Source organism: Epinephelus fuscoguttatus, linkage group LG4 (assembly GCF_011397635.1).
Source record: "Epinephelus fuscoguttatus linkage group LG4, E.fuscoguttatus.final_Chr_v1".
In the NCBI taxonomy this organism is placed as follows: Eukaryota; Metazoa; Chordata; class Actinopteri; order Perciformes; family Serranidae; genus Epinephelus; species Epinephelus fuscoguttatus.
The window spans coordinates 23,113,212-23,140,947 of record NC_064755.1 but is presented as its reverse complement, the minus strand read 5'-3'; the positions used below and the strand labels follow the sequence as shown (position 1 = coordinate 23,140,947).

The 27,736-nt window shown below is 42.9% G+C and overlaps 1 protein-coding gene across 2 annotated transcripts in view; it reads left to right on the top strand.

Annotated features, from left to right (window-relative positions):
- Window positions 1-26,168, top strand: part of sema3d (sema domain, immunoglobulin domain (Ig), short basic domain, secreted, (semaphorin) 3D) — a 42,612-nt gene extending 16,444 nt beyond the window's left edge. For both annotated transcript variants that reach the window (XM_049573876.1, XM_049573875.1), the window contains exons 3-18: window positions 1,421-1,581; window positions 4,630-4,692; window positions 4,817-4,936; window positions 5,047-5,140; window positions 5,661-5,789; window positions 8,694-8,830; window positions 11,387-11,501; window positions 11,703-11,772; window positions 11,864-12,008; window positions 12,538-12,760; window positions 13,163-13,251; window positions 13,533-13,574; window positions 14,293-14,450; window positions 17,712-17,776; window positions 17,983-18,122; window positions 24,939-26,168. In XM_049573876.1, the coding sequence (XP_049429833.1) occupies window positions 1,421-1,581; window positions 4,630-4,692; window positions 4,817-4,936; window positions 5,047-5,140; window positions 5,661-5,789; window positions 8,694-8,830; window positions 11,387-11,501; window positions 11,703-11,772; window positions 11,864-12,008; window positions 12,538-12,760; window positions 13,163-13,251; window positions 13,533-13,574; window positions 14,293-14,450; window positions 17,712-17,776; window positions 17,983-18,122; window positions 24,939-25,385 (2,198 nt within the window). In that variant the 3' untranslated portion in view covers window positions 25,386-26,168. The remainder of the gene's footprint in view (window positions 1-1,420; window positions 1,582-4,629; window positions 4,693-4,816; window positions 4,937-5,046; window positions 5,141-5,660; window positions 5,790-8,693; window positions 8,831-11,386; window positions 11,502-11,702; window positions 11,773-11,863; window positions 12,009-12,537; window positions 12,761-13,162; window positions 13,252-13,532; window positions 13,575-14,292; window positions 14,451-17,711; window positions 17,777-17,982; window positions 18,123-24,938) is intronic.
- The last annotated feature ends 1,568 nt before the right edge of the window (window positions 26,169-27,736 follow it).

Sequence of the window (27,736 nt, the reverse complement as noted above, 5' to 3'; positions counted from 1 at the left end):
CAGGGACTTGACCTGTTATATTGAAGCCACCAGACTCCACTGACAAAAACAGTCATTTTATGTGCCAGAACACAGAGTTGATGGTCTATCATGGCCTCGATTGGTTAGTGTGTAAGGTAAAGTAGAGCAAATATTCAAATGTAGCATACACTTACGTTTGGCTGCAGGCCCATCCACAAAAATATATTGTTAAGCTACCACGCTGGTTGATTACGTTTATCAAACATGATACAAACATTAGACAGGTCAGATCACAATGTGTAACTATATATCTCACAAAGGACAGCAGGGGAGATACCTGCACACCAATGCAATTGGGCTGGACAGCCATAAAAAGGCTGAGATCAATGCAAAAAAAATGTCAGTTTATTTAGGACATCTGTGCACAAAAAGGGTGCTCAAACTGCAAAAAAAAAATAATTAAAAGTGAACAAAAAAAGCAGAAAATGTTTCAGTCCTTGACTAATACATTTAGGCGCAGTTTCACAGCAGCCCTATGAGTTTGCCGATTTTACATACCTCCACCATTGTAATCACATGCCAGATTTCTACCTGAAAGTGATTGTTGATGTTTGTGTGGTGTCATGGTGATTCAGCCGATATCAGTATGTGATTTCTAAACTCTCATACTGACGTAGTTTTCAACCAGTCTACATACTTCAACAGCATGATCGAGTTCGTGAAATTGAAAACTGAGTTATGACATTCGGTTTTGGTTGTGCCTCTCTGAGATTCAGATGGCCCCATCTGGCCACCCCTATGAGAGATTTCTGGGGGCGCAACTGATGTATGATGTGTAACTAACGTGTAAGCAACAGGTATTCCACCTGCTCTTATCGTGATCACATTACCCATGACAGACATACAGCCACAACACATGTTTATGAAGATGTTCAGTCATCTGCTAATGAGGTCTTGTCAGGAAAGTACTGGTAGAGAAACAAGTAGTTTCAGAATAAAATAAAGCCCTCACGTCCTTTAAGACAGCTGCTTTTAAACCATGAGATATCTTCTTCATGGTTAATGAAGTAGCTGCAAAAATACCCTGATGAAGATATCTGCTAATGCATCCACTGAGGCAGTGTGCTGTTGAATTCTCCTGCTACTGTATCTCCTCTCTATCAGCATATGTAGCTAAGGTGTTGAACCACAGAGGATTAGACAAGTTTTAAGTCAAGCCAAGGCACGTTTTGTTTCTCCAGAAGAGGAAACTCAGTGCTTGTCCTTGGGATTTTGACACGAGTGAACTGAAGAGAATAAGTTTGACAGCGTAATCCCTCTGAAATCATTTTTCAGCATACTGTAATTCAATGCTATATGGTGCGTTTTTAAATGTAAGCTCTGTGCATACACTGTGCTGCGGGTATTTAATAATCTCTCTGTTTGTCTCTGTGTCTGTCTGCCTCTCTCTCTGAGCCAGAACTGCTGCATGCTGGCAGTGTGTCTCTGTTTTTGGGCCCCTCTGATGGCCTCCACTCCCACTCGCTGCTGCTGGATGAGGAGCGAGGTCGTCTGCTGTTGGGAGCCAGGGAGCACATCTACCTGCTTGACCCTGACAATCTCGCCAGGGCCCCCAGAAAGGTACGCCATACTGTGAAGAGCACAGAACAGGAATGTGCAAATTATATATAGAAGGATATAGAACGATCCAAACTCAGACAGAAAAATGAGGCAAAGAATGGATCTGCTAGTGAAATAAACAAACAGCAGCTTTTGGGTTTGTAGCGGTTCAGGCCATTTGTTATACTTGAGAGGTTGTTTAGGTAGACTCTGAAGTGTTTACAGCAGTTTGAGGAATCCCTTCACCCTAAGACAGGAGAATAGTGCCATAAGAAGGTGTAAGATTGAATTGGAGATGGAGTGTCTTCTCCACACACATGAAATGATCCAATCCCCAGACATGCAAACTCATTCTTGGAGTCCATTTAGACGTCTTAATAACCTCTGTCATTTGCAGCTCATTATTATAGAGACAGTCCTTTAGCTTCAGCTCATGACACTTATATCTGTCTTGCCATTAAGTGGGATGATGTAAGGTATTTTTTTCCCATTCCTGCGTTGCTAAGCTGAAATGCACTCAGCCGTGTATTGTTTTAGGGAAGAGCTCACCTTTCAGTCAACACCAGTCTGAAAGTGTCTGTCTGGCAAGGTCAGGGTCATCATGATGGAGGGCACACGCGCACGCACAAGTACATACACAAACACGCAAATGCATTTGGACGGATGCCACATGTTAAAGTTTGTAGATGTGAGTGTGTGTTTATGCAGCTGAGGTTGATCCGCAGAAGTGGGACGACAGTGTGTTTATTTGATTCTTATCTGGTTGTTTTAACTCTTGGTCTTGCTCTCAAAGTGTTGCCTTTTTGTTGCCTCTCTGGTTATTGATACTGATGCCAAGGAGATATGCACCAAAAGTCTAATTCTCTGTGCCCTCTGGGACCAGAACCTTGACAGTGAATATGGTCTAGGAAAGCAATCTTGGTGTTTATCAGTTAATGAAGAGGCATACCTCGAGAAGGAACCCTCAGGCAATAAAACAACACCAAATGTTATGCTAGCAAATGCTCCAGTTGTTTTTACCTTGATTTTCAGGAGTTAGCTGCCCTATTGGAAACTTTTTTGCCACAGGATTTAAAAAACCGTACACACTGTGGCAAAACTAGGCCACTGATCACTTTTTATTCTTGGTTTCAAACCCAGTTTAAGCCGTACTCATCACGTCGTAGCACTGGTGTTCTGTATGAATTCCTCGGCGGCATGCAGTGATTTGGAATCATGAGATGTTTTAATATTTACACTGCTGTGTTTGCATGCGATTTCAGGGTCTGTTGACCCATGAACAAGTTTGGCGATAGCTCTCCATGGTAGGATTTAGGGGACATAACACACTAAGCACATAAGCCTGTTATAACACATGTGTGAACATGGTGGGGTACATTGAAGGGACACTGGATGTTATACATCAATAGCTCTCTCGTACCAGCACCTGGAGGTGTTAATTCTTCTACAACTTAGATTAAATGTTTTATAATCCCCAAAATGTCACAGAGAGAGGCGAGGAACTGAGTTTTATGACACTCATTTAATTAAGCACTTTCCAGCATAACACTGGAAAATGTGCAGATCAAAGCTTAGTAAAATACAAGATGGAAACAGAATACAAACAGTGAAAAACAGAAATCTAGAATAACTACTGTAAAATCAAAATACTGTGTCTCTAAAGTCCCATTTCCACTGAGCAGTACAGTTACTTTGTTCTGTGGACGATAAACAAGGTGCAGACTTGCATCTGTGTCACCAGTAATGAGGAAATATAGTGAGTGCTGGATGGAGCAGTGAGTGACAATAAAAGTACTGTTTGTGGTGGAAATGCTAGAGTCTAGGTACCATGTCTGAAGGTTTACTTTTGGTTCCAAAGGTACCTTACCAAAAGTGTTTGGTGGAAATGGTGCTTAAAGAAATCTGATAGAGAATAAAAAACTGGCTTGCCCGAACTTGTCTGGCTGCTTGTTCCAGAGTTATGGGGCACTGATGGCAAAGTCTGATCTCGTGTTGTTTACAGCATCTAAAGGTCCCGATAGACAAAGCTGAGTTTTTGCTGTGTGTCCAGCACTGTTAGCTCTAGTTGGCCCTTGTTTGCCCTCTTCTTTGGGCAGCATGTTAAGTCATTGCTGGAGCTGTTGGAGCACATTAGTAAATGGTAGTAAATGAAATCACTCTGATTGGCAGTTCAGCTCAATGCGCAAAAGGAGAAATGGAAGTGAGGAAAGTAAACAAAGAGCTAAAGTTCAGTGAGAGTGAGATCTAAACAAACTTGACAAGATAAGGTCATTTTCTTATGCCATTTCTCTCTTTAGCAGAAACAGTTCGTAATGGTTTGTATTACTGTTTGCTAGTGCAGGGTAAACATGCTTCGTTCTTCAATATTGGGTTGTGTTGTTTTTTGTGCTAACTGGCTAAATAGCATCTTTAATCCACCCTGTCAGTTTTCCAGTTAACTTTTTTTGATGATGTATACAGACTTCCCCATCCACTTGTGTGAGAGTTACTTCCTAGTGCAGGTGTAGAACGTATGCGCTAGTTGGCCATTGTCTGCAGCCTTTGCAGTGTGTTCAGAGCAATTTTTTGGCTGAGACACTGGTGACATGGGGCGACACAACAGTCTGACTGCGGTCCCTACTAGTTCTTTGATGTTGTTTTGGTGTGTCTGGGTCTTAAGGGCTACAAAAAAGGACATTCTAGAGGATCTTGGGCTGCACTCAGGCTCATATCAGGTCAGGGGGTCAAGAGCTTACTCAGTGGTACCCTTTAAAGTGATCCATAAAATCCTATATTTGACTCTAAAGTGCACAAGTAGCCATTGTAGAACTGTTAAAACTGGAGTGTTATGCACTCTCCTTTCAGATGTTGTGGGAAGTCTGGCTGCATTCTGAACCTTCTGCAGCTTGAACACATTATATTGTTATTTTATTGGCTTAAAGAGGCATAAAGCACGTTACAGTCTGGCAGAGGTTTAATGAAAGTGTAAATGGCAGTGTTGAGGTTTCTTGACTGACTGACTGATTTAGGATCTGAAGTTAAAGGCTGACAAGATGTGAAATGTTTCTCTTTTCATTTATCTCTCATTAGATTCACTGGCCTGCTCCCCGGGACCGAGTCGAAATGTGCAAACTGGCAGGCAAAAATGCAAATGTAAGTACCCCTTGACAAATATATAGATTCCAACTAGTCTATCTGTACACCATTATGTGTGGTTATATACATTATACATGTTCAGCCACCCATACTTTTTTTCTTGTCCCTTTTCTGTCTCTAGTTGGAGTGTGCTAACTTTGTCAGAGTCCTCCACAACTACAATCGAACACATGTCTATTCCTGTGGGACGGGCGCCTTCCACCCCATCTGTGCTTTCATTGAAATCGCCGGCCGCAGAGAGGTAAAGTAGATACGAGCCAGTGAAACTCAGCATTAATAAGTTTGACACGAGTTCAGGAGCTGGATTTAAATTTTAAAGTGTAACATTATCTCTCTTTTTTCGTCACTCAGGATGGCGTGTTCCAACTGCTGTCTAATACACTGGAGTCTGGCAGATTGAAATGTCCTTTTGATCCGTTGCAGCCATTCACCTCAGTCCTCACAGGTAATGCGAGCCATCACACAACACTCTGGCAGCCCTGCCTTATCTGCCGCGCGCCAGGATTGTATTGCTGCACAGCACCGTTTACCGGGGAATAAATTATGTTTCTCCTCGAGTCTCCGCTCGGTTGTTTGAGTAAATTTGTATTCATGTGTCTGTTTTCCCAGCACTTTTCTGCAAATTATTGTTCTCAAGGAAGAGGCAAGCAGGCATTTCTCAGGGAGCAACACATTTATTTGGCAGACACTTGTAAACAACAAGTGCTTTTAAGCCTTATCTCTCTTTCAAATGTTTGTTTCTTGAAATATTTCTCAGTCTGTGTTTTTCTATGCGGGTTCACTGAGGTAAACCCATGAAATGGTAAAAGCTAAACAGTAATGTAAACTGTCAGATTGGTTGTTTGTTTTTATGGTGTACCCGTTGAGTAGAATTCTAAGAAGCTACTGCTACTTGACTTTTCGTGTACAATACTGTTCCATGTGTACACAATATGTGATTGACCTGTGTCTGTAATTGATTCCAGATCAGTATCTGTATGCGGGAACATCATCAGACTTCCTGGGCAAAGACACAACGTTCACACGCTCCCTTGGCCCTCCGCCTGACCAGCACTTCATACGCACAGACATGTCTGAAGAATACTGGATCAATGGTACACACGTGCTTAAGCATATCCACATTACTACGCTGAGTGCACTCAAAACTTGTTATTGCTTTTTCTCCAAACTTCCAGCCTCTCCACTGATACAAAGAGCCTCTCTGTGCCCTCAGGATGGTTATTGACATTCCAGCACGGAGGAAACAGCCCACTTATTCATTTAGCTGGAACTTTTATATGAATGCCATAGCTGCACAGGGGCCACACCTATGGGGGAATTTACAGTGTGCCACAAAATTCACGGCCTTAGTCACACAACCGCACACACATTTACACACACACAGGCATGCACAGTCATCACAGATGAGGGAGCCTTCTCTCTCTGTATACATCTCCAGTCTGAAGTGTTTTACAGCCGCTGATGGGTTGTCGTGTATCAACAGTTGTCACTGGGATCTAAATCCTTACACATGGTCTCCACATTTCACAACCTCGCAGTCAGGGATGTTTGGAGTAATTATTTCTCCCCCTCTCTTACTAAGTGTGTGTATACAGCGTGTTTTTGCGCACTGAAAGCAGAGAGAAAGAGCACATCGTCTCTTGCGGCGTCTCTGTGCTTGCGAGCCCATGGAACATCTTTTGCAGTGCTGCAGGACTAACAATGACCTTCTGTTGAGTGTGTTAGCAGGCGAACATTAAGCTGTTCCAGTTGGGGAATCACCCTCTGGTGGTTGGCTCGGCTTCTAGGGTTTGAGCTAATGTTGATGTAATGTCACTGTAACACTTAAGCCTCTGGAGTAGTTCCCGCCTGAAGGACAGGGCACTGATGGCAGCGTGCTGTTGATTGTCTCCTTTATTCACTGCAATTTCTACACCATGTGTTGTATTTACTGTCCTCTTGTTACATTGTGCTTCATCATAAAATAGCAATCATCATTAGTTGTAGCATTGGTGTTTTATGTCTTAATTTACAAAAGATCTGCCCGGAAACCCTTTGATAGTATTGATATTAGTAAAAACTAGTCCATACCCACTGGTAGCTTTGTCACCTTCTACCTATGCCAATCCTCAATGCCTATGTGCAGTTTCACATAGACTGACCACGTCAGTGAGAAGAAAAACGTGGGACAGACAGAATGACTGACTGACAGAATGACACACTGACAGTTTCCGTGATTATGTACAGCATACCATACCATGACTTGGTCATGACAAAAATTAGAAAAAAAACACAACATTTGGCCACAGGGGGAGCCACAGCGATCGATCGCATTTTAGCCATTTTTAAGCATTTTTCTGTTGCTATAGCGCCACCCAGTTGCCAATTAGCGTTAAATTCCTCCAGTCACCTTGAGGCGTCCTGTTCTACATATCTACCAAGTTTAGTAAAAATCGATATGGCAGTTAGGCCTTGATAAGAAATTAGCTCTCTAGCGCCCCCATTTTGTTTGATGGGGTCAATAATGTGGTGTGTGGTCATATGCCTACAAAGTTGCGTGGTGATCGGTGAAACCCTTGAGATGTTATATACCTTTATGTGATGAGCCACGCCCTCATATAGAAGCTCAGTTTTAGTAAGTTTTCCAACTTTTGCCAAGAGGGAACTTTAGATATTGGTCCCTAGATTATGTTCACCGAGTTTCATTTAGATCGGTCAAACTTCCTAGAAAGAGATCGATTTTAAGTGTTTTTCAAAAAATTCAAAATGGCAGAAAATCTGTATATTTTTCGAGATGGTTTTGGGAAGATTAAAAATATTATTCCTGGTGTTGATGACATGTCCAACAACATACACACACAAAACTGAAGTATTTTTACAATATCAGTATATAGAAATATTCTAAAGTAAAAATCCCACACATCAAATTGGGCTGTATGTGGCCCCTGAACTGAAATGAGTTTGACACCCCTGCTTTAAGACTTCAATAGTGTTGCTTTGTAGACTTTTAAAGCAGCAATAATCAGTATTTTTATATCAAAGTTGAATTAGATGACCGTGTGTAACATGAAAGCTGTCACTCATATTGACCCACAGAGAATTATCATCCAACTCTGCAGTTCCCCTTAGCTCTGTGGAGTCTTTTAGCATCTTTTAGCTCCATTTTTTTTAATTTTACGGCAACATTATTGTCGGGGGTTTTTTTCACTCAAAACAATAATCAGGATTTCCAGCTGCAACAGGCAGCTGTTTCCAGCAAAAAAAAAAAAAAAGTCACTATAAGAAACCTGTCCAGCACCATAGAATACACAAAGTTAGCAACCAACAGGTGACCATAATGGAATACTTAGCTAAAGAGCCCCATTTTTTTTTATCTTGTTGTTGGTGGAGATCAAAACAGAGGAAGATGAGGAGTTAGAATTGGTCTTACATTCACTGGGTGTCCAGAAACACGACTCCAGGTGAATACTAATGTTGCTCTGTGTCTGCTTCATGTGTAAGAAGGCAAGTGTTTGCCAACATGTCCTGCTTTATTAGGTGGTGATTTGTAATACGTTGTGTTTACAGCCGCCCTCAAGGGGCTAAAAGAATCAATTAATCCTGCTTTAAGTAAGGTTTTCAATGCAGGACTTTTATACTTGTAATAAAATATTTACATTGTGGCACACCCAGGTAAGCCTGTGTGTTTGAGCAGCACATTGCTGCTTAACAGATGCTGTCAGACAGGCTGAAAATCATTAAAAGTATACAAAACTGCCTTTAAACTAACTCAGATATCCTTAGAATCACTGTATCAAACTATACGGCAAGTTGGGGATTTATGTGCAGCCCTAACTTTAGCTTAGTAAAAAGAAAATGGTAATAAATCAGACCTTTCTGTAGAAATAGAGCGAGATTGTAAATAAACTTGTGCTAAGTGTAGTGTTAATGCCACCTTGAGGCTGCAGCGTATGGCAAATCCATTACCTGACTTATTTTAACACTCTCCCCCGTCTCTCTTTTCCTCTCCGTGTCTTCAGAGGCCAGGTTTATATCTGCTCATCCCATTGCAGACACCTACAATCCAGATGATGATAAGATATACTTTTTCTTCCGCGAAGTGTCGTGGGAAGGCAACGACAAGAGCATCCTGTCCCGAGTGGCTCGTGTGTGCAAGGTGAGATATTACACAAGAGAGGTGTGGAAAGTTTGGCGGTATACAGAGGCATGGAGGGGAGGATGTAACAGATGGGTGGACAGGCAGGGGGTAGAGAGGGGATTAGAGAGGGGATGGAAAAGTTAAAGGCTCGACTAGGATACTTGTACATGAACTTCAGCACACAGTTAATGAGAGAAGTGGTGTTTGGAAGATAGAGTGGGTGTGACATAGTGGGACTATTGAGAAAAACATTAGATATGGAAGACCTCTTACAGAGTGTGGAGGAGCCAAAACCCCACTTATGACTAGTTGTGCATTGGTTGTGATTGAGTGAGTGAGTGAGCTCACTAGAAAATGTCATAGGTTTGAGCAGGCGGGTCAAAAGGTGACAAAGCAGCACTCTGAGTAAGTCATCAATAACTTACAGAAACATTGCAATAGTCCACCTTCCACTTTTTCTTCCCAACTTTCTGTCTCTCTTTTTATCACTTCCTTTCTCTCTCAAATACACAAAAGTTGCCGGTATGCACGTTGAGTCAGGTTCTGATGGTCGATTAACATATTTTTGCAAGTTGGGCTCTGCAGATTGACTCTCATAACGGATCTGGTGGATACCAAAAACCCCCGACTCGTGCATCATTGACTATGTTTACATGCACAACATATTTTGTTTTTTGCCCTTATTCTGAAAAAGAGGCTATTCCTGCTGAGCTGTTTAGATTCCATTCACATGCAGCCGTGCATACACCAAATAACATGCCCGTACGTGTTGTTTATCACATCAAAATGTGGAAATGTGGAACAGCTGGAGCTGCTTGTGCCATTTTGCTTCTTGCATCAAAATAGGATTTAGTTAGGAGTTAGGATTAAGGTTTTCCACAGGTGGCGGACCTGTTTAAGTGGAAAATGCTACATTTGGAATATGGCCTACTTTGGACTATCCAAATGGAATATGCTGTCCTACATGAAATTCACAATTTCGTCACATTCAGAATAATGGTGGAGTGTTAGTGTGCGTGTAAACATAGTCAGTAACTCCCTCAGTGTTCTGATCGGATAAGGATCTTTCTGTTGGCCACTACAGAAGTGTGTTATGTCTCCCGGGAGGAGGCCATCCTGATACATTCTTCTTTTGTAGTCATCTGAAAGACTGTGTCAGGAGCAGTTAATCATGTTGTTAGCACCTTTGTGCCCCGCTGACAGGACATTTTTACTGCGGCTGCCTACATTGTCACTGAGAGCGATGTAGATCTGTGCACCGTCTCATTGTCATCATTATTTTTTAACTCAAGGATTTGCATGTGTTCTCCAATAAAGGCCTGATAAAGAAAGCTTTTTTTGTGTGGTCCCAGTACGTTACACGAGCTTGTTTTAATTTGGCAGATGCTTTTGTCCAACGCAGTTTGCAGCGAGAGCATTCAGCCTCCACTGGAACAAAAACGACAAGTCATCATTTGAAGGTCTGTTGCTAGAAGCACAATGCTAAACTTTAAATTCGTACCTAAACTGAATCATTTTTGACAATACAAACATTCTCTCCGCTCTGTTGTGAGATGCTGCGAGACATTTGAGAAGCATATCATGTTTCAGCGCCCATTAAGTTCTGTTTGACAGCATGTCAAAACAACTGTAAGCTCGGATGGCACTGCACAGCTGACTGAGGACTGAATAGATTCATGATTGGGGACCTTTTGTATACCATACAGTGCGCCGTTAGTCATTCCAAATGGGACAAGCCCACACAGCAGTTTGCTATTAGCATTCGGAGACCCATTGCTACATTCTTAGAGAAAAGCTTTCAGTGTATTTATGACTTGGGAGTAAGCTGTAAGGCAGACAGAGAGGAGATTCCTCTGGATTACAGCCCTCTCCCTCTCCTTCAGCTATCTCTCATATGCTCTTTGTATTTTTCCCTCATTTTCATTATCTGTAAGTGTTTGTCTCTGCATGCAAAAAGAAGCAAGGGCACTTCACTTCAGTCCTCTTTGAAGATTATCACCATTGTGAAACATCCTCATTAAGTGCTTACATTTCTTTTTGTCTCTTAAACACAATTGTGGTTTTGTGATGTCGAACCATAAAGGTCTTCTCAATACTACTTAGATGGAGCACTAGCCAATTTTAATAAGGAGGATCTCTTAAGTTTTCTATGCATTACAAAGCGGTGCACTTGAATGCTCTTACCATCGCTCAATCAAAGGTCGCTACTTAGAACAACGATTCAAATGCTAAGATGAAACCTGCTCTTCTCCTTCAACATTTTCCTCTTTCTCTTTCCTCTCCCTTTTCAATTACTCCCGACTGTCATTAAACTAACAAGAAGGCCTCCTTTGTGCTGGTTAAATAAGCAGATCCATGCGGTTCACCTGTTTATTTTCCCAATTAGTGCAGGAAATCTGAGTCAGCCTGCGATGCTGTGTGTTATCTCTGTGTGTGGGTCCATTAGATAGATTACAGTGAGGCTGTGGTTAAGTCGAAAGTGTGTATTATTAATTGTGGTGGGCTTTTGGCCATGTAGGACAGCTGCACTGTGCTGACTGTGGTTTTGTTACACTGTACGTGGTTGTGTTTCAGAATGATGTGGGTGGGCTGAGGAGTCTGACCAATAAGTGGACCACCTTCCTCAAAACCAGACTTGTGTGTTCCATCCCTGGACCGGACGGAGTGGACACACACTTTGATGAGCTCCGTAAGTGATTGTGAGAATAAAGAGGGAAAATCCAGACCAATAAAGTGGGTTTTATCCTCTTGAATCTACCTTTTGAGTGCACTTTTGAAAAGGACAGCATTTCCAATTATGCCAGCAGCGGCACAGAGACAGAAAATCTCTCTGTGCGGATAAAGGTAATAAAAACAAATAACCTTTATGCTGCTTCCCCTTCTGTCACAGAGGACATATTTTTGCTCCCTACCAGAGATGATAAAAACCCCAAAGTGTATGCCGTCTTCACCACCTCCAGGTAAATCCAGTATTCATCACACCGTCATCACCATCACCTGTGGTCTCTGCTTTTCTTCCCTATACTTAACCTGTTTCCTCTTTCCACTCAGCTCCATTTTCCGTGGCTCAGCAGTGTGCGTCTACAGCATGGCGGACATCAGGGCCGTGTTTAATGGACCTTACGCCCACAAGGAGGGGCCCGACCACCGATGGGTGGAATACGAGGGGAGGATACCATATCCGCGTCCTGGAACGGTGCAGAGACAGCTCATACTTGATTGCTCGCAGCTAAATATGATTTCCTCCTCACAATTAGATGAATAAAAGCCTCCCTCCTAATTCGGAATAATAAACATGGCCTAATTTAAAAGTGGTTGGATTCAAAGGTGAAATGTTCAAGATGCTGTAGGGTATGCATGCTCACATCTGCACATGATGTATGACATAACCTTGGCTCGGATGAGGCTGCTCGACATGTTAATCAGATTCTTGTTTCATTTTGTTTACAAAGTGTAATCATGGGAGGGGAAGGGATGTATGGAGAGTTCAGCGTGCGCTTCAGGTGCACAGCTGTTTGAGCTATAGCATCCACAGAAAGGGGGGAACAGGAGTGACACAGATGTTCCAGATGTTGTTAGGCGCCTGCTGTTTTTCATTTGGCCACCAGAGGGAGACACGCACCATTACATTGATAGACAGAACTCACTTAACACATACATGGAGTGAATTTTATCTTGGAATTGTAAAACTTTTGCACTAAATCAACACTTATTTTGTCTTTTAGTGTCCCAGCAAGACTTATGATCCAAGGATCAAGACCACTAAAGACTTCCCAGATGAGGTGGTCAGTTTCATTCGATTCCACCCTCTCATGTATCGCTCTGTCTACCCTCTGACTGGCCGACCTGTGTTCACACGTGTTCGAGTGGACTACACCCTGACTCAGATTGTGGTGGACAAAGTTTTGGCGGAGGATGGACAATATGAGGTCATGTTTCTGGGAACAGGTGAGACACACGTCTCCTCTGTGTTGTCTCTTGAAGCTCCATATTTGGCCAGCAGAGGGCACTAGATTACTATGAGTTTTCCTTGGCTGTAAACAGATGTATCTGATGCTGTTATGGTCTTGCAGTTGTTAGAAATGATACATGTAAGGTTGCATATGGATCCATGTCTTGGATCAGATGTACATTTCAACAGAAATTCTGAAACTAAAGTCTGAGAATTGTTGAAATTGTGTTGGTGCCTGAGAGAAAAGTGTGCTCATTGTCATTGGATATGAAAACAATACCGTACTCATACCTGGCTGGTTTATATTATTCACTTCTAAATGAAAAATTCATGCTGTGTGGTTTGCTTGATTGATCCCAATCACCCCTCCTGCTTCTTCGTCTCACTCTTTGCCGTAGACGCCGGCTCGATTCTGAAGGTGGTGAGCATCACTCAGGAGAATTGGTCAACAGAGGAAGTGGTGCTTGAAGAACTTCAAGTTTTCCAGGTTTGGCACACAACACAGCTCCACACACAAATACAGAAACAGAAGCACACACATTGTCATTCGCTTCGAGCTTTTTGATCGACGATGCCAACCGTTCTCTGGCTGTTCTCTGTGGTACAGTTGACTCATCAAACAGTGAAATATTCATCATGCCTCTGTTACAGAAAGTGGAATGTTGATGGATTTTTCAGAGCTATTAATTAACAAAGTTATCTGTTGTTTCTGCTCCAGCAATGTATATTTATTGAAGTGTTAAAGCTGGTTTGATTTACTTTGTGCAGGTTCCCACTCCCATCCTCAGCATGGAGATGTCTTCCAAACAGGTTCGGCCTTGTTCTCGTCCATTTTATTCCCACAATCTCCCTACACTACTTCTCTGCCTTCATTCATGCCAGATACTTTCAGCTGTATTTGCCTGATGTGGCACAAGACATACTGTTTTTTCTTTATCCTAAATTCATTCATCTATTCGATTTCATGCTCCCCCTTCTGCCTCATTATCTTAAGGTCAGGGGTGTCAGTAGACACTTCAACCCCAATCACTGCTTCCATTAATCTCCAGCAGGGTTTGACCTGTGCGTGTGTCTGTATGTGCATGCTCGCTAGTGTTTTTCAGAGGTTGTTTGGAAGTTCTGTGCAGGAATCTCCGTAACTTAGGACGAGTCAGAGCAGATCCTTCGGGCCACATTTGTAAAAAGTCCTCCCATTGAAAAATCCTTAAATCTCTGGTTTGTTTCAAGTGTGAGTCTCAGGTTTTGAATTATTAGTCTTATTTTTCCAACACTTTGACCCTGAGTTATTCTTGAGCTCAATTCACAGGAGGAACCCTGAGGAAAGTTTGATATATGAAGTTTATATGTATACAGAGAAAACAATTCTTTTAGCACAAACCATAACCATGTACCGTCTTATGGACTGCTTCTGTTGATGTACTTTCTTTATGTATATATTTTTACACCATTAAAAGAATACATTTGAACTTGAAATTGATCTGTGTGTTTACCCTCCCTAAAGCAGAATGTGGTGTGTGTCTCACTGTAGCAACAGCTCTACGTCGGCTCAAGTGAAGGGCTAGCCCAGGTCTCACTCAGTAGATGTCACCTGTACGGCCAAGCCTGTGCTGAATGCTGCCTGGCACGAGACCCATACTGCGCTTGGGACGGACACACATGCTCACGATACATCCCTGCATCCAAGAGGTATGCTAAACTCTTGAAAATTTGAAATTCCCTACTTTAAATTGACCTTTATATTTACTTTCTCTCATTTGCACAGAGCTGCTGCGCGTTAATGTCTTGGTGCCACTTGAATTTTGAAATATTTTGACACTGGATAGCATGATTTTCAGGAATAAACTTAAAAATATGTGTGATCCTACGAAAGAACAGCTTTAAACTGACCCTACGTTGCCCTACTTCTCAATGGTGCGTGGTCCCGGGGCTGGTTCTTTATTCTGGGACTGTCAGGCGGAGTTCATAGTTCTTGCTAAATATGTTTTCTATTTTGGTTCTCTTCACCTCTTCAGCACTTTTTTCATGCCAGAGGGTATTAGTCCACTTGAAACACTGATTAGAGATGCTGCTCCTCAGCTGATTAATGCTACTGTCACTCCACACCTCTGGAGTGTAGTCCTTGAGGTGTGAAAGCATGTTAGTGTGTGCTGCATGTGTGTCTTTGTTTTTTGTTTTGTGTGCTCGCTTGCACGAATCGAGGCTCCACAGAATCTATACCCTACAGTTAGAGGTCACACTGCCATATTATTGGCCAGTGGGGATGCTGTTATGGTTTGTGGAACAGTGGAGGCCCTGCTTTCGGTCTCCAGGGCTCTTTGAAAGCTGATCTCCGCAGTGTCAGGGAGTGTAGGCTACAGATGTCCCATCACACAGGACTGACAGGAGGTGGAGGAGGTGTAATCAATACAAACTGAAGGAGCACAAGTGAGCAGCACTGAGCTAGAGGCCAAAGAAACGTGATTTGTAGAACAGTTTCGACTATAACACCAAACAATCAGTTTGTGAATGAGATTTCTATTACAGTTATAGGCAGAATGATTCACCATTGGTTTTAAGGCCCAGACACAGACATCGACTGACATCAATGAACTGGCAGTGACAAAGGCTAACTTGTGCATCACCTCATGTCTCCTGTGTCTCAGCCAAAAAGTCGCACCTGAACACACTGCAAAAACTGCAGCCAACAGCCAACTAGCACGCACATTCTGCGGCTGCATGAGAGGAAATTACTCTCAATACCAGCAGGCAGTGGTGGACTGTTATTCGTCATTTAAAGTGGGAAACCGGAAGGCCAAGAGCACTGAGTTAAGATGCTAATTAGCCAGTTAGCACATAAGACCAAAGACCAAATGATATTTAGCTACTGTGCTAGCAAACACTAACACAAACAATTATGAACTGTTTCTGCTAAAGAGATCAATGACTAAAAAAAAACCTTACCTCATATACTCCTGAGACCTGAACTTTTTTTGGTATGCATTTTTAATTTCTCCTAGCAATTTGGGATCAGTAGGACCTGATAAGTATAAAAAAACAGAACTATGTCAACAATAATTAAATCCCAGTGTCCTCAAATGAGACGATAATAAAGTCCCAATAAAATCCCAACAGTGTCTTAGCTTGTTACTGTTGCTAAAATTGGTCAACTTTGTTGCCATATCAAACTACAAAGATTATTAATCATAAATAAACAAGTTTCAACCACAAAACTTGATCAGGTTTACAACCTTGTCCACTTCTGTGTCGGGATTGGCTGCAAACTTGGCAGAGATGACTGCCATCTATTTTTTAGGCGGATTAGTGTATTGTGCTCTTACTGCTGCTAGATGGCATAAAAAAGTGTCCAAGAACGAGGACAACAGGTCTAAGTTAAGTAGAATGAAGTATATGGTCAAGTAAACCCAAAATGTGATGTCCTTCATGAAGACACAGGATCTCAGGAGCATATAACAAGTTAGTTTTGATTTCATTCATGGGTGCAGATCCCAGGGGGGATGGGGGGGCATGTCCCCCCCCAAATTCTGAAAAACACAAATTGTCCCCCCAAATTCTAAATAGCCTAAATGATTGAAATTGAGGGCGGCACGGTGGTGTGGTGGTTAGCACTCTCGCCTCACAGCAAGAGGGTTGCCGGTTCGATCCCGGGCGTGGGAGCCCTTCTGTGTGGAGTTTGCATGTTCTCCCCGTGTCAGCGTGGGTTCTCTCCGGGCGCTCCGGCTTCCTCCCACAGTCCAAAGACATGCAGATTGGGGACTAGGTTAATTGATAACTCTAAATTGTCCGTATGTGTGAATGTGAGCGTGAATGGTTGTCTGTCTCTATGTGTCAGCCCTGCGATAGACTGGCGACCTGTCCAGGGTGTACCCTGCCTCTCGCCCGATGTCAGCTGGGATAGGCTCCAGCCCCCCCGTGACCCTCAAGAGGATGAAGCGGTTAGAAGATGAATGAAGATTGAAATTGAACAAATGTATACAGTAGTCCTATATACTGGGAGAAAGGGAAGATGATGAGGAGAAATGGGAATCCATGAGAGGTGAGAGATGAGAACGTGAGTGGACATAACATGCCTGAGACCCTGAAACTAGAAGTAGCACTAACTAACAGCGAAGCAGTGAAAAGGAGGGTGATGGCTGGTTCCATGTACTACTGGCTGTTTAAGAGAAATAAACAGTAAAGGTAAGCATATGATTCTCTTTGTAGTGCTTTTTGAATGACTTGGTGATGGTGATGAGCCTCTATGAAATCGTGAAATATGCTGGCAATCTCAAGCGCTCTGTGGGCATGATTTGCACGCGTGCAATTAAAAAAAATCACAACTGATTGTGTCCCCCCCCAAACTTGTCATCAGATCTGCACCCATGATTTCACTCCCTCTGTATGTTAGCAGTTTGTTTACTTTCCTCACTTCCACTTCTCTTCTCCAATGAGCTGAACTGCCAATCATGAGGGATGTCATTCACAGATGGGCTAAGCCATCACCTTGCTGATTCAACGTGCCAAATCAACCGAAAAAAAACAAAAAAAAAAAGCAGACAAAGGCCAATAAGGGTCAAAGAGGCAGGACACACTGTGAAAACTAGAGCCACAGATGCACCGATGGCCTGACATTGACCAGCAGCCAACCGGCAGCCTGATGTGTCAGGGCTGTTACATGTGTCAACCAGAGAAAGACACTGAGGGTTTCAGAGGTCACCTTAAATCACATATTATGTCATTCTGAAAATTTGCTGCCGGAGGTTACGGTCAGGCAACCTCCTCACATGTTTACAGCATTCTTAGTCAGTGTCAAGTTTGACCTATGTATTTGGTGGTGGTTATTACATAAGCTAAATGTTAGCTCCTATACTAAATGATCAGTTCCACCAAACTCTCTCTATCTTGGTTACATGTCTCTCAAAGTTGACATGAACTCGTAATCTTAATAAACTTGGTGTGTTTGTTCTCCAGGCGAGCCAGAAGACAGGACATCAAGCATGGAGACCCTGCCAGTCAGTGCTGGGACACAGAGGACAGTACGTAGACTTTGTTCTCTTAAGAAATTCCACCTTTGTCTGTCTTTGTAAGAAAGTCTGCTTTTTTCTTTGCAAGCTCCAAACACACATCGAGCGAACAGATAAATGAATCACTTAACAAGTCACTAGAGGATACCTGCATGAGATACTTTTCTTTAGAGCCAGAGAAAAGACTCTTGGATCAATAACAGTTGTGTTTTCTTTAGGTCTTGTCAGGGGACGGGTGGAGGAGAGAGTCCTCTACGGTGTGCAGACCAACTCCACCTTTCTCGAATGTATTCCCAAATCTCAACAGGCCCAGATCCGGTGGTACATACAGAGGCCTAGAACTGAACGCAAGGAGGAGGTCAGCGAGTGCACTCATTGACACACACGCCACCCAAACATAAATTATCTCCTGCTCTTTCCTTTCCTTCTTTCTTTCTCTTTCTCTCTGATGTCTGAAGGTGGGCTTTTTTGCTTTTCTTGAGTTTACAGTACCTGAGGGGTCACATTTTTTTCATGCCAGGTCACAAAGCAAGGAAGTTAAAGGGCTAAAGACAGACATTTGTCACTGCAAAAGTAATTTCTTACATAAGTACTTCAAAACCTCCAAAAACATACTTGACTTAACCTCACTGGCTGTGAAGTCTGAGCCTTGAACCCATCAGCAACTGTTTGTACCACAAATCACAGCACTGCAGGTCCTGCTTATCTCAGGGAAGGTGAAAAACAGTGCTTGGACAAAGAAGATATTATTCAAAGCTTTATACAAAGTTGAAAAGTTGAGCCCAAAAGTCACATCTATTGTGGAGTTATAGGTAATAAGGGAGCGATCCAGAGCCTCGCTAGTTACTTGTGTAAGGTTAGCATTTTTGTTTATGAGTGTCCAGGGCTTTCTGAAATGTTCTGCAGTTCCTCTGGTGTTGAGGAAGGTGAAGAATGACTTAAAGCAGGCCCACCTGAAGGGATATTGATGAGAGTTATCTATCTTATATGGAAAAAAGGGGGAAAGGAACATGAGAATTGAATTTTATCCTTCATTTAACCTTTTTTTTTGGGGCATTTTCTTTTAAGTCGTCATGCTGGAATGCAACTTCTTCTCCCTGTGGGCCACCGTAGATTATTCAAGGGCGACTGTAGATTCCTTAAATTGTGTTTTGGGCAGGAGGATGGAGTGGTGGATCAGAAAACAAACTCAGCACTCTATAGACCCATTTCCACCAAGCAGTATAGTATGGTGCAGTTAAGTACAATACGCTTTTTTTTTTTTTTCGTTTTCACTGTGAAAAGTTGTGGATGGTATCAATGGAACTGTTCCATACCGTCCCCATTTTTGGTCCCCCCTCTGTTGGGGTACCTAGCACACAGATCTGGTACTAAAAGGTGGAGCTATGAACACTGCAGTCTGTTGATTGGTCAATAGCGGACGGTCATTCTGCTCAGGGCTGAGTTGTGGCTGGATTGAGGCTTATGTAACCACCGTGGAGAGTTTTATTAGTAAACTGTAACTATAAAATTAAAGGATATTTTGCTGCCTCTTGCAGCAGCAACAACCCCTCCCACATTTAAGTGTACTGTTTGCGGTGGAAACGCGAGGGTCTTGGTACCATGTCTGAAGGGTTACTTCTGATTCCAAAGGTTCTATACCGAAAGTCGTTGGGGGAAACAGGACTCAAGGCTGTATCAATATTGATGTCACACAAACCCTGCAGTCATATGGTGTTGGAATAATCAGAATAATGAGTTCCCAACTGGGAAAGTTCAAGTGAACACATTCTCAAATTGCAACAACAAAATTTTGGTACACATGTTCCAAAGTTGAACTCATGCAGAAGCAGAGTGGATTAAAGTGATTGCTTGATTGATGATAATACTTTTTATCATTTCACACAATGACTGTAATATGGTATTAGGTTGAAAAGGTTAGTTATGTTCATGTAGAGCAGTGGTTCCCAACTGGTGGGTCGCTTTCCAAAAGTGGGTCACAGCTCCATTCTGAATGGTCTGCAAATGACTTACAAATGTGTCAAGGTTGTTAAAAACGGACTGTATTTTGAAGTACAGTGAATTTCTGGTGCAAAGCTTTTATTTTGAAGTGCAGTTTCCTGCTGTAGAGAGAATGATTAACGGACAGCTACTTCACAGAGACAGCAGACTAGCTTGACGACATGGCCAAATGCAAGTATGGCACTAAATATATTTAACTGTGTGGACCTAAGACATGAACAGACCTAAGTTTCCTTCCTAACTTCCCAACTTGAAAAACAGGACTGTCCGTGGAGCATGTGAATGCAGCAAAAGCATTACTTGAAAACTCAGTAAGTGATTCTTGCTAATTGCATCGAACCAGAGTCACTTTAAAACTCAGGTCCTGCGAGACAGGATGGTGGACAGACGAAGACGTACAGGGACATAGAGTTTATATCTGAGGTGTGGAAAGGAACTCGTTGATGATGACACCCGTCTCCTGAATGAGATGACAGAGACCTGCTTACTCAGCACCTCGGTGCCTCCACCTCCCCTGTCCAAACACACAAACCTCCCTTCACCCTCTGCGAGTGGCCTGCTTACCACTCAACCTACTCACTCCTCCTTTCTCTCCCCACTTCCTGCTAAACTTATTTACTCCCACGACTGGTTCCCTGTCCTCTCTTTCAGGGGTGAATGTAAACACACTGACAGGTGCAGAGGCCACTAAAGGCCCATGTGTTCCTTTATAGGCCCTCACAGCACAAAGCCCCATGTTTCCCTGTAGTATGTGTGTGTGTGCGTGTGTTTCTTTATGATCCCCTACAGCAGAAATCATAACAGAGCGCTCCCTAGGGACAGCCATGTGTTTTGGGGTAATGAACACAATGGGGTGTTTTCTGTGTTTGTGTGTCTAGGCATGCAATGATATGTGACCTATTGTACTCTAGACAAAGTGATGAAGGAGTGAATGCAGGAGTTCTTCCTCCCTCAGGACTGTCATGTGATATAGACACAGAAGCTAAGAAAATAAAGCAGAATGTGTAGAATCTGAATGTCCTGATAATGACTGAAACATGAACAAACCAGACTCAGATTCAAATTTCTTCACTGTCATTGTGCAAAATTCAGGTGCACTCAAGGACTCAAGTAATAAATAGTAATAAAATAGTAATAAAAATAAGTAAATAAATGCCTCCATGGGTGGCACGGTGGTGTGGTGGTTAGCACTCTCGCCTCACAGCAAGAGGGTTGCCGGTTCGATCCCGGGTGTGGGAGCCCTTCTGTGCGGAGTTTGCATGTTCTCCCCGTGTCAGGGTGGGTTCTCTCCGGGCACTCTGGCTTCCTCCCACAGTCCAAAGACATGCAGATTGGGGACTAGGTTAATTGATAAGTCTAAATTGTCCGTAGGTGTGAATGTGAGTGTGACTGGTTGTCTGTCTCTATGTGTCAGCCCTGCGATAGTCTGGCGACCTGTCCAGGGTGTACCCTGCCTCTCGCCCGATGTCAGCTGGGATAGGCTCCAGCCCCCCCGCGACCCTCAAGAGGATGAAGCAGTTAGAAGATGAATGAATGAATGAATGAATGAATGAAATGCCTCCATTCCACTCACATGTAGACACCATACACTCACTGCCAATGTATGCAGTTAAAATGGGATAAAAAAAAAAGCGCTCATGCATATTATTGCCCATAAAATAAGTTATTGCACTTAAGGAAAAGACCTGTAAGATGCTTTAGTGAGTTTGCTTCATTTTATAGTTTGGTATGGTGATGGCTTTGGGGTACAGTAGAGACTGTTTATGAATCTTATGGTGCATGTTTTGATGGACCTGTAGAGCTTTTGGAGGCCAACAGTTGAAACAGATGGTGAGCAGGATGGAGTGAGGCTTTTATGATGTTATGTGTTTTCTGCAGGCACTGGGAGGTGACAGTGTCATCCAGGGCAGGTAGCTGTTGTTGTAAAATGTTCTGTGGAGAGTTTTTATCTGCTTTAGCCGCTTTTGTGCCTTCTTGACTAGCGCCGTGTTTGTCGTCCATGAGGGTCGCGGGTGGAGGCTATCCCAGCTGACATGGGGCGAGAGGCGGGGTACACCCTGGACAGGTTGCCAGACTATCACAAGGCTGACACATAGAGACAGACAACCATTCACACTCACATTCACACCTCTAGTCACCAGTTCACCTAGCCTGCATGTCTTTGGACTGTGGGAGGAAGCCGGAGTACCTGGAGAAAACCCATGCTGACACAGGAAGAACATGCAAACTCCACACAGAAGGGCCCCCTCACCCCGTGTTTAAACTAGGAACCCTCTTGCTGTGAGGCGACAATGCTAACCACTGCACCACCGTGCCGCCATACTACATACATCATCCTTTGCAGAAATAAATGAATGAATAAACTAATGAATATATAAATAAAAATAATAAATAAACCAAACATGGTTAAAAGATACATTCTTTCCCTAATGGGCTAATAAATTAGCATTGAATTAGAATGCCAGACTACAAACATGGCTTTTAAACTGAATAATAACAATTAAAAAAGTAAATTAAAGCAGTTTTCTTTCTCCGTTCCCCTCACAGGCAACACATCTTATGCAATAAAATAGATGCACGTTCGTTTTCACTCAGTTTTCCTACTCCTCATGTGGGTTCAAATTTACGATTGAGCACTTGATTGATTGTTTTCCTGGCTGAACCTCAGCAAAGCTGCTGACAGTCAAAACAAAGTGAAGGAGTTCAAGTGAACTGCAGATAGGTGGAGGTCAAAGAAACACTAACTGTGTACTTTTTCAGGTGATGGAAGAGATTAGCTGTGTGTGTGTGTTACGTGTTTTCAGGGTGTCTTTGTTTGAGCTTTGTTACACTGAAGAATTCAAAAAGCTTTCTTTTAATTGATGCTATTTGACAATTTCCTCATCTTTGTATGGAGACGTGACTTCACTGCCATTTGGTGTTGATGTTACTTTTGTTTTTTCAGTCGTAGTCATGGTTTTCTCTCCGTCTCTCATATTGCCGAGTTGCCAAGTTGCATTTACTGGCAGCTGTGTCAGGTACAAAAAACACTTGCAGCCTGATTTCCTGCATTTTATGAACAGAAACTTGATTGGCTAGAACATGAAAACCCGTATGTAACCAGAACACCCAAAGTTCGTGGACTTAAGATGAATTTATCACACAGCCTGACAAGAGTGGCCCCCACAGCAGGGACAATGATGCCCTCTTGCATGAGTAGGTGGTCTGCCTGCTCTCACAGCTGGACGTGTGGTGCTGGTGCAGGTGATTTCCGAAGTGTCTGGCTCATTTCAACCTCTCACTCTGCTTCCTTCTGTCTGTCATCCCTTGTCCTCTTCTGTCCCTCAACCCGCTCTCATCAGTCCCACCTTAATCTCTCCTCACTTTGTCCCTGCCTTCACGCCGCTTACTCCATCTACTTTGTTCCCCCATACTTTTCCTGTCGTCTCCGCAATTTCCCACAGTCTCTTTCCTTCTGCGTTTCTCTCCGCACTTTTCGCCTCCTGATGGGTTTTGATAAAGGCGTCCTCGAGCAGCTGCTCGCAGCACCTGCAGCCAGCACTTATTTTCATCACACTCATACGCACACTCCCTCCTCTTATCCCCCTCGTAAAAGTCAGCTATTAAAGATGTGAGCTGGAAGACTTTCTCACAGCATGTTTGTGTGTGTATGTGTCTGTTTGTGCCTGTGTGTGTGTGTGTATTCACCTCCTGGAGCGTGGAATGTAGGCCCATTAGAAAATCTGCAATAGGAAAACATGGATCATGTTAAATTACATTTGCGGTGTTCATTAGAAAAACAGCCTTCCCGTAAGCATGGCGAGTTCTTAACTTGATCACCTAAGCTTTTAAAACACTTGCCCAAACTTGTGCTTCATTTCACTAATAAAAGCTGTGTTTTACTGGATTGCTCCACGTGCACGCTTGTCCACACAAACAGGCATGCAAGGGTCCCTAAGAACAAAATGTTGCGTTGCAATGTCTTTGCAGTAGTTTGTAGGCTCCATCACATGCACATACACACACAGATACACACATGCACACACAGGTACACAAATAAAGACAGACCAGCTGGGTGAATTTAAACGTCTGGCATTGCCATTTGGTCACAGATGAACACATAAATACTGATGGAATGATTTTAAAAAAAATGCCCAACATCTCAGCAGAGGCATTGCCTGAGTGAGATTTTGTTTCTGATATATATCCCACGTGATTTGTCAAGTCAATCAGGTGTGTTAGGAAATGAGGATGTGATGGGTGACAGAGCAGTAAATCTAATGTGGGTAAGGGTCAGGGCCCAAAGAGCCTCTGAGGGCCTGGGGGCTCTGTCTCTGGCTGGACAACACATCATCACTGTCAGACCTTGAAACCACCACAGAGCTATATAGACACACACGCACACATGGGTTCATATGTAGTGCCATAAACAGGCCAGTATTCGTGTTTTTCTACATGCACTTCACGCCAGGGCCTCCCTCTCTAACTTTCTTATCACTTACACCTCTGGGGGGTCAGCGCGGGGCTGTGGGAGGTTTTCTTTTGAAGCATCCACACGTGCACGGACACACACACACTGTCGCCCTCTTTCCCTGTCCTCTGCACACAGCTGTGTTGTTTTAGGCCCTGACAGCAGCCGTGCCACCTGATGAATCATGTTGGATGCTAAATAAAAAGAGCGGTGCGCAAACATTAGCACACTGCTTGCCCTTACACCTTAACGACAAGCACATGCACCCTCACACACACACACACTAACAAATTTGCCAAATGCCTCCTTTAGGCTTCACTTATTGCCTGCACTCATCACGCGTCTAAAGATCTCTCTACACCACATAATGACCCCTGGCTCCCCACGCTGCATCTGTGTGTGGGTGACACTCACTGCACCCAATTCAATATGTTTCCCGTTTCAGGGGTCATTACTGTGTTTAACGCACCTTGGATACAAATCAGGCGTGAAAATCTATGGATGTAGAGCAGGGTGGCAGGTATCAAAGCGGTGTTTTGCAATGTGTGCTCATTCTGATTGATTTATTGGGGGTAAAGGGACACTGGATTTCTTGTTTCTTTGCAGTAGAGCTTTGAAACTTGATTTATGAAAAGAAAATTGTAGGGCAATTGAAGAAAGCGACATTTTACAACATTTTGTCTTGCATTGCTCAGCTCTCATGTGTTTCTTTTTGTCTCCCAGGTTAGGCTGGATGATCGTGTCGTCCACACAGATCGCGGTCTCCTGATCCGCTCCCTCCACGCCTCAGACGCCGGTGTGTATTTCTGCGTGGCTCAAGAACACACACACTTCACCCACACTCTCCTCCGTCTCAATCTACAACTTGTTACACACGGAAAACTGGACGGGAGGCCCAAGCCGAGCGAAGACCCCGTGGTGGAGTCCCGCCAGCGTTACAAAGACTACTTAAGAGTGATGAGCTCTCCCTTCAGCTCTCTGGAGGAGTACTGCGATTCGCTGTGGCTGGAGAAGAAGCCATCAAGGGTGCGAGGACGGGGCTTAGGAGCTGGCAAGTGGAAGCACATGCAGGAAATGAGGAAGAGCAGGAACAGGAGACAACACAGGGAGAGGGAGGAAGAGTGGGAGAAGCAGGAGCGAGGGAGGGTGGTGAGGACGGCACAGCAGTGAGGAGTGTGGTATGAGAGAAAAAAACATTCAGGATTAGCTGTGCATATTCAGCGGGTGGATGATGAAGCAGAACGTGATGCAAAACTGCAACGACGGCTCAATCCATGAGCAGGCAAAATTTAACTCAGTTCAAGGGGCGTGAAAGACTAACCCAGACACGTACAGTTCAAGAGTTTAAAATAAAAGTAGTATTTCCAACAAGCAATTTCAAGTAATTTTGGGTTGTGAGTACGTCATTTCATTCATCTGACAGCTGCAGGATGAATGAAAATGTCAGTTGTTTCAGAGATAAAATAGCTCAGAAGTCATCCCTTGATTTCAGTTTCAGCTACAGTGCTACTGGAGATAAGCTGACCAGATGAAGGACTGCAACATGACTGCTCTTTCCTATAGCTTTCACCTGCAAAAAAGTTTCCCCAACATAAGAACTGAGAGTTAACAGAAGAGAGGTGATCGTATGATGATACTGACACATATAGCTGAATTGTTAAGATTGTGAAAATAGGAGTTTGCTTGAGCTGGTGACAATATATTCATGTTGAATGACTGTAAATATTTATATAACATGTACAGGAGATACAGCATGCTCAATTTAGTCTTATTACTGATCTGTATAACTTTAATAATAATAATAATAATAATCATGTATTACTGTATGTTTGGCCCGACAAAGTGACATATTTTTGTACAAACATTTCACTCCCATGTACTGTAGGTTCAATAGCTGTTTTCTTTATTGCTGTTTTTGAAAGTTATTTAAATAAATGTGTCTCGGAGCCTGTGTACCCCCGAATTGCTTGCTTACATTGTGCGGCGATAAAATCAATATATGGGAAATGTATTATAGTAAAAGTGCGGTTACAGGCAGGCAAACAGCAGACAGGTTGAGAATGGGTAAGGGTTAGTTCAGCTGAGCCTCTCCTGATATAGCAACACAAGTCCCTGTACACTGTATGCAGATGTCAGAATGATTCAGGACCAGCTGGTGTCTTGTTTGGTGCGTGCGTGAGTGTGTAAAAGAGAAAGGAAGTGGGTGCATATGGGAGAAACCATGCGAAATATGAAGCTTTGTGATCATACTAAGCAATTCACAGGTTTCCTACAATGAGCCAGTAAAGCTGTAGAGGCATCATCAGTTTTATGAGTGTGAAAAGCAAACAATATGCAAGCAAATGTGGCCTGAATAGTATTCTTAGACTTACATAATAATGTAGATAATATCATACACAGTGCTTGGATATAATGCTTAGACCAATATTACAGGAATCTCAGTGAAAGACATGAGCCATGGGAATCCACTGTTTATGGAAACCTCTTATATTAGATTTTTTGCAGAGCTGCTGAAATACTGCAGGTATCACTGAGTACATCATGTATTGTTCCATTACTTATATAAAGATATTGAAAAACATATTCCTCAATAGCCTTTTAATTATTTTACTGGTCTCAAATATAGAGGCCTCCCCCATTGCATAACTATTAATCTATATTATGAAACAGATGGCATTTTATAGCCTTAACTCTCACAGAAACCATTATGCCTCTTGTTGCATTGTACATACATGCCCTCTAGGTATAATTGTAGTGTACAGTACAGTGCGTACATACGGACAGCATTCATGTCTTCCATTTTGTGTTCCTACACAGTGTTTCTTGAAACAAAGACCATAAATATTTCAAGCACTTCCTCCTTGTCTATACTTTATTTATCAGTCAGCCGCAAAGAACAAACTACATCTCCCCAAAAAGGGAAACAGCAGAGGAACACCAGGAAAGCACTAGAAGTGATAATAACACAGCATTACTCTACGCACAGCTGCAAATGTATTTAGTTTGTATGTACTTTTGAATAATTGTGTTTATAGCACACCTCAATGATTCCCCCTCTGCAGCTCACTTTCATGAGTCTACAATGCCATGTTAAGTTCACTGAGGTCAGAGGAGACTTAAGAAGAAGGTGAGGGGTGGAGAAACAAAACATTCCATAAAAATATTCTAACGTGAGATGCTTGATGATGTTTGAGAGGTGATGAAATCTTTGAGAGATGGTGAAAAGGTAGCCTGACATCACTAGACCAAATCACAAACGGAATTATCTGCCAGAGCAAATAAAACATAAGCCCACAGATTTGTGTGGTTCCCAGGGAAGAGGAAAGGTATGAGGGTGCACAAAAGGCCTGAGACTGGGAGGAAACATACATATGCAGCGTGTCCTGCAGAGATCCAAATTATACAGGTATGGAAATCAACACCAGTGGCCACGCCCTGCTAACAGCACAGTTTGGCAATTTAAAGGTTGCACCAGGCTACATACTGAACCGAGGGTGGCAATAGTCAAAAGAAAGGACTAC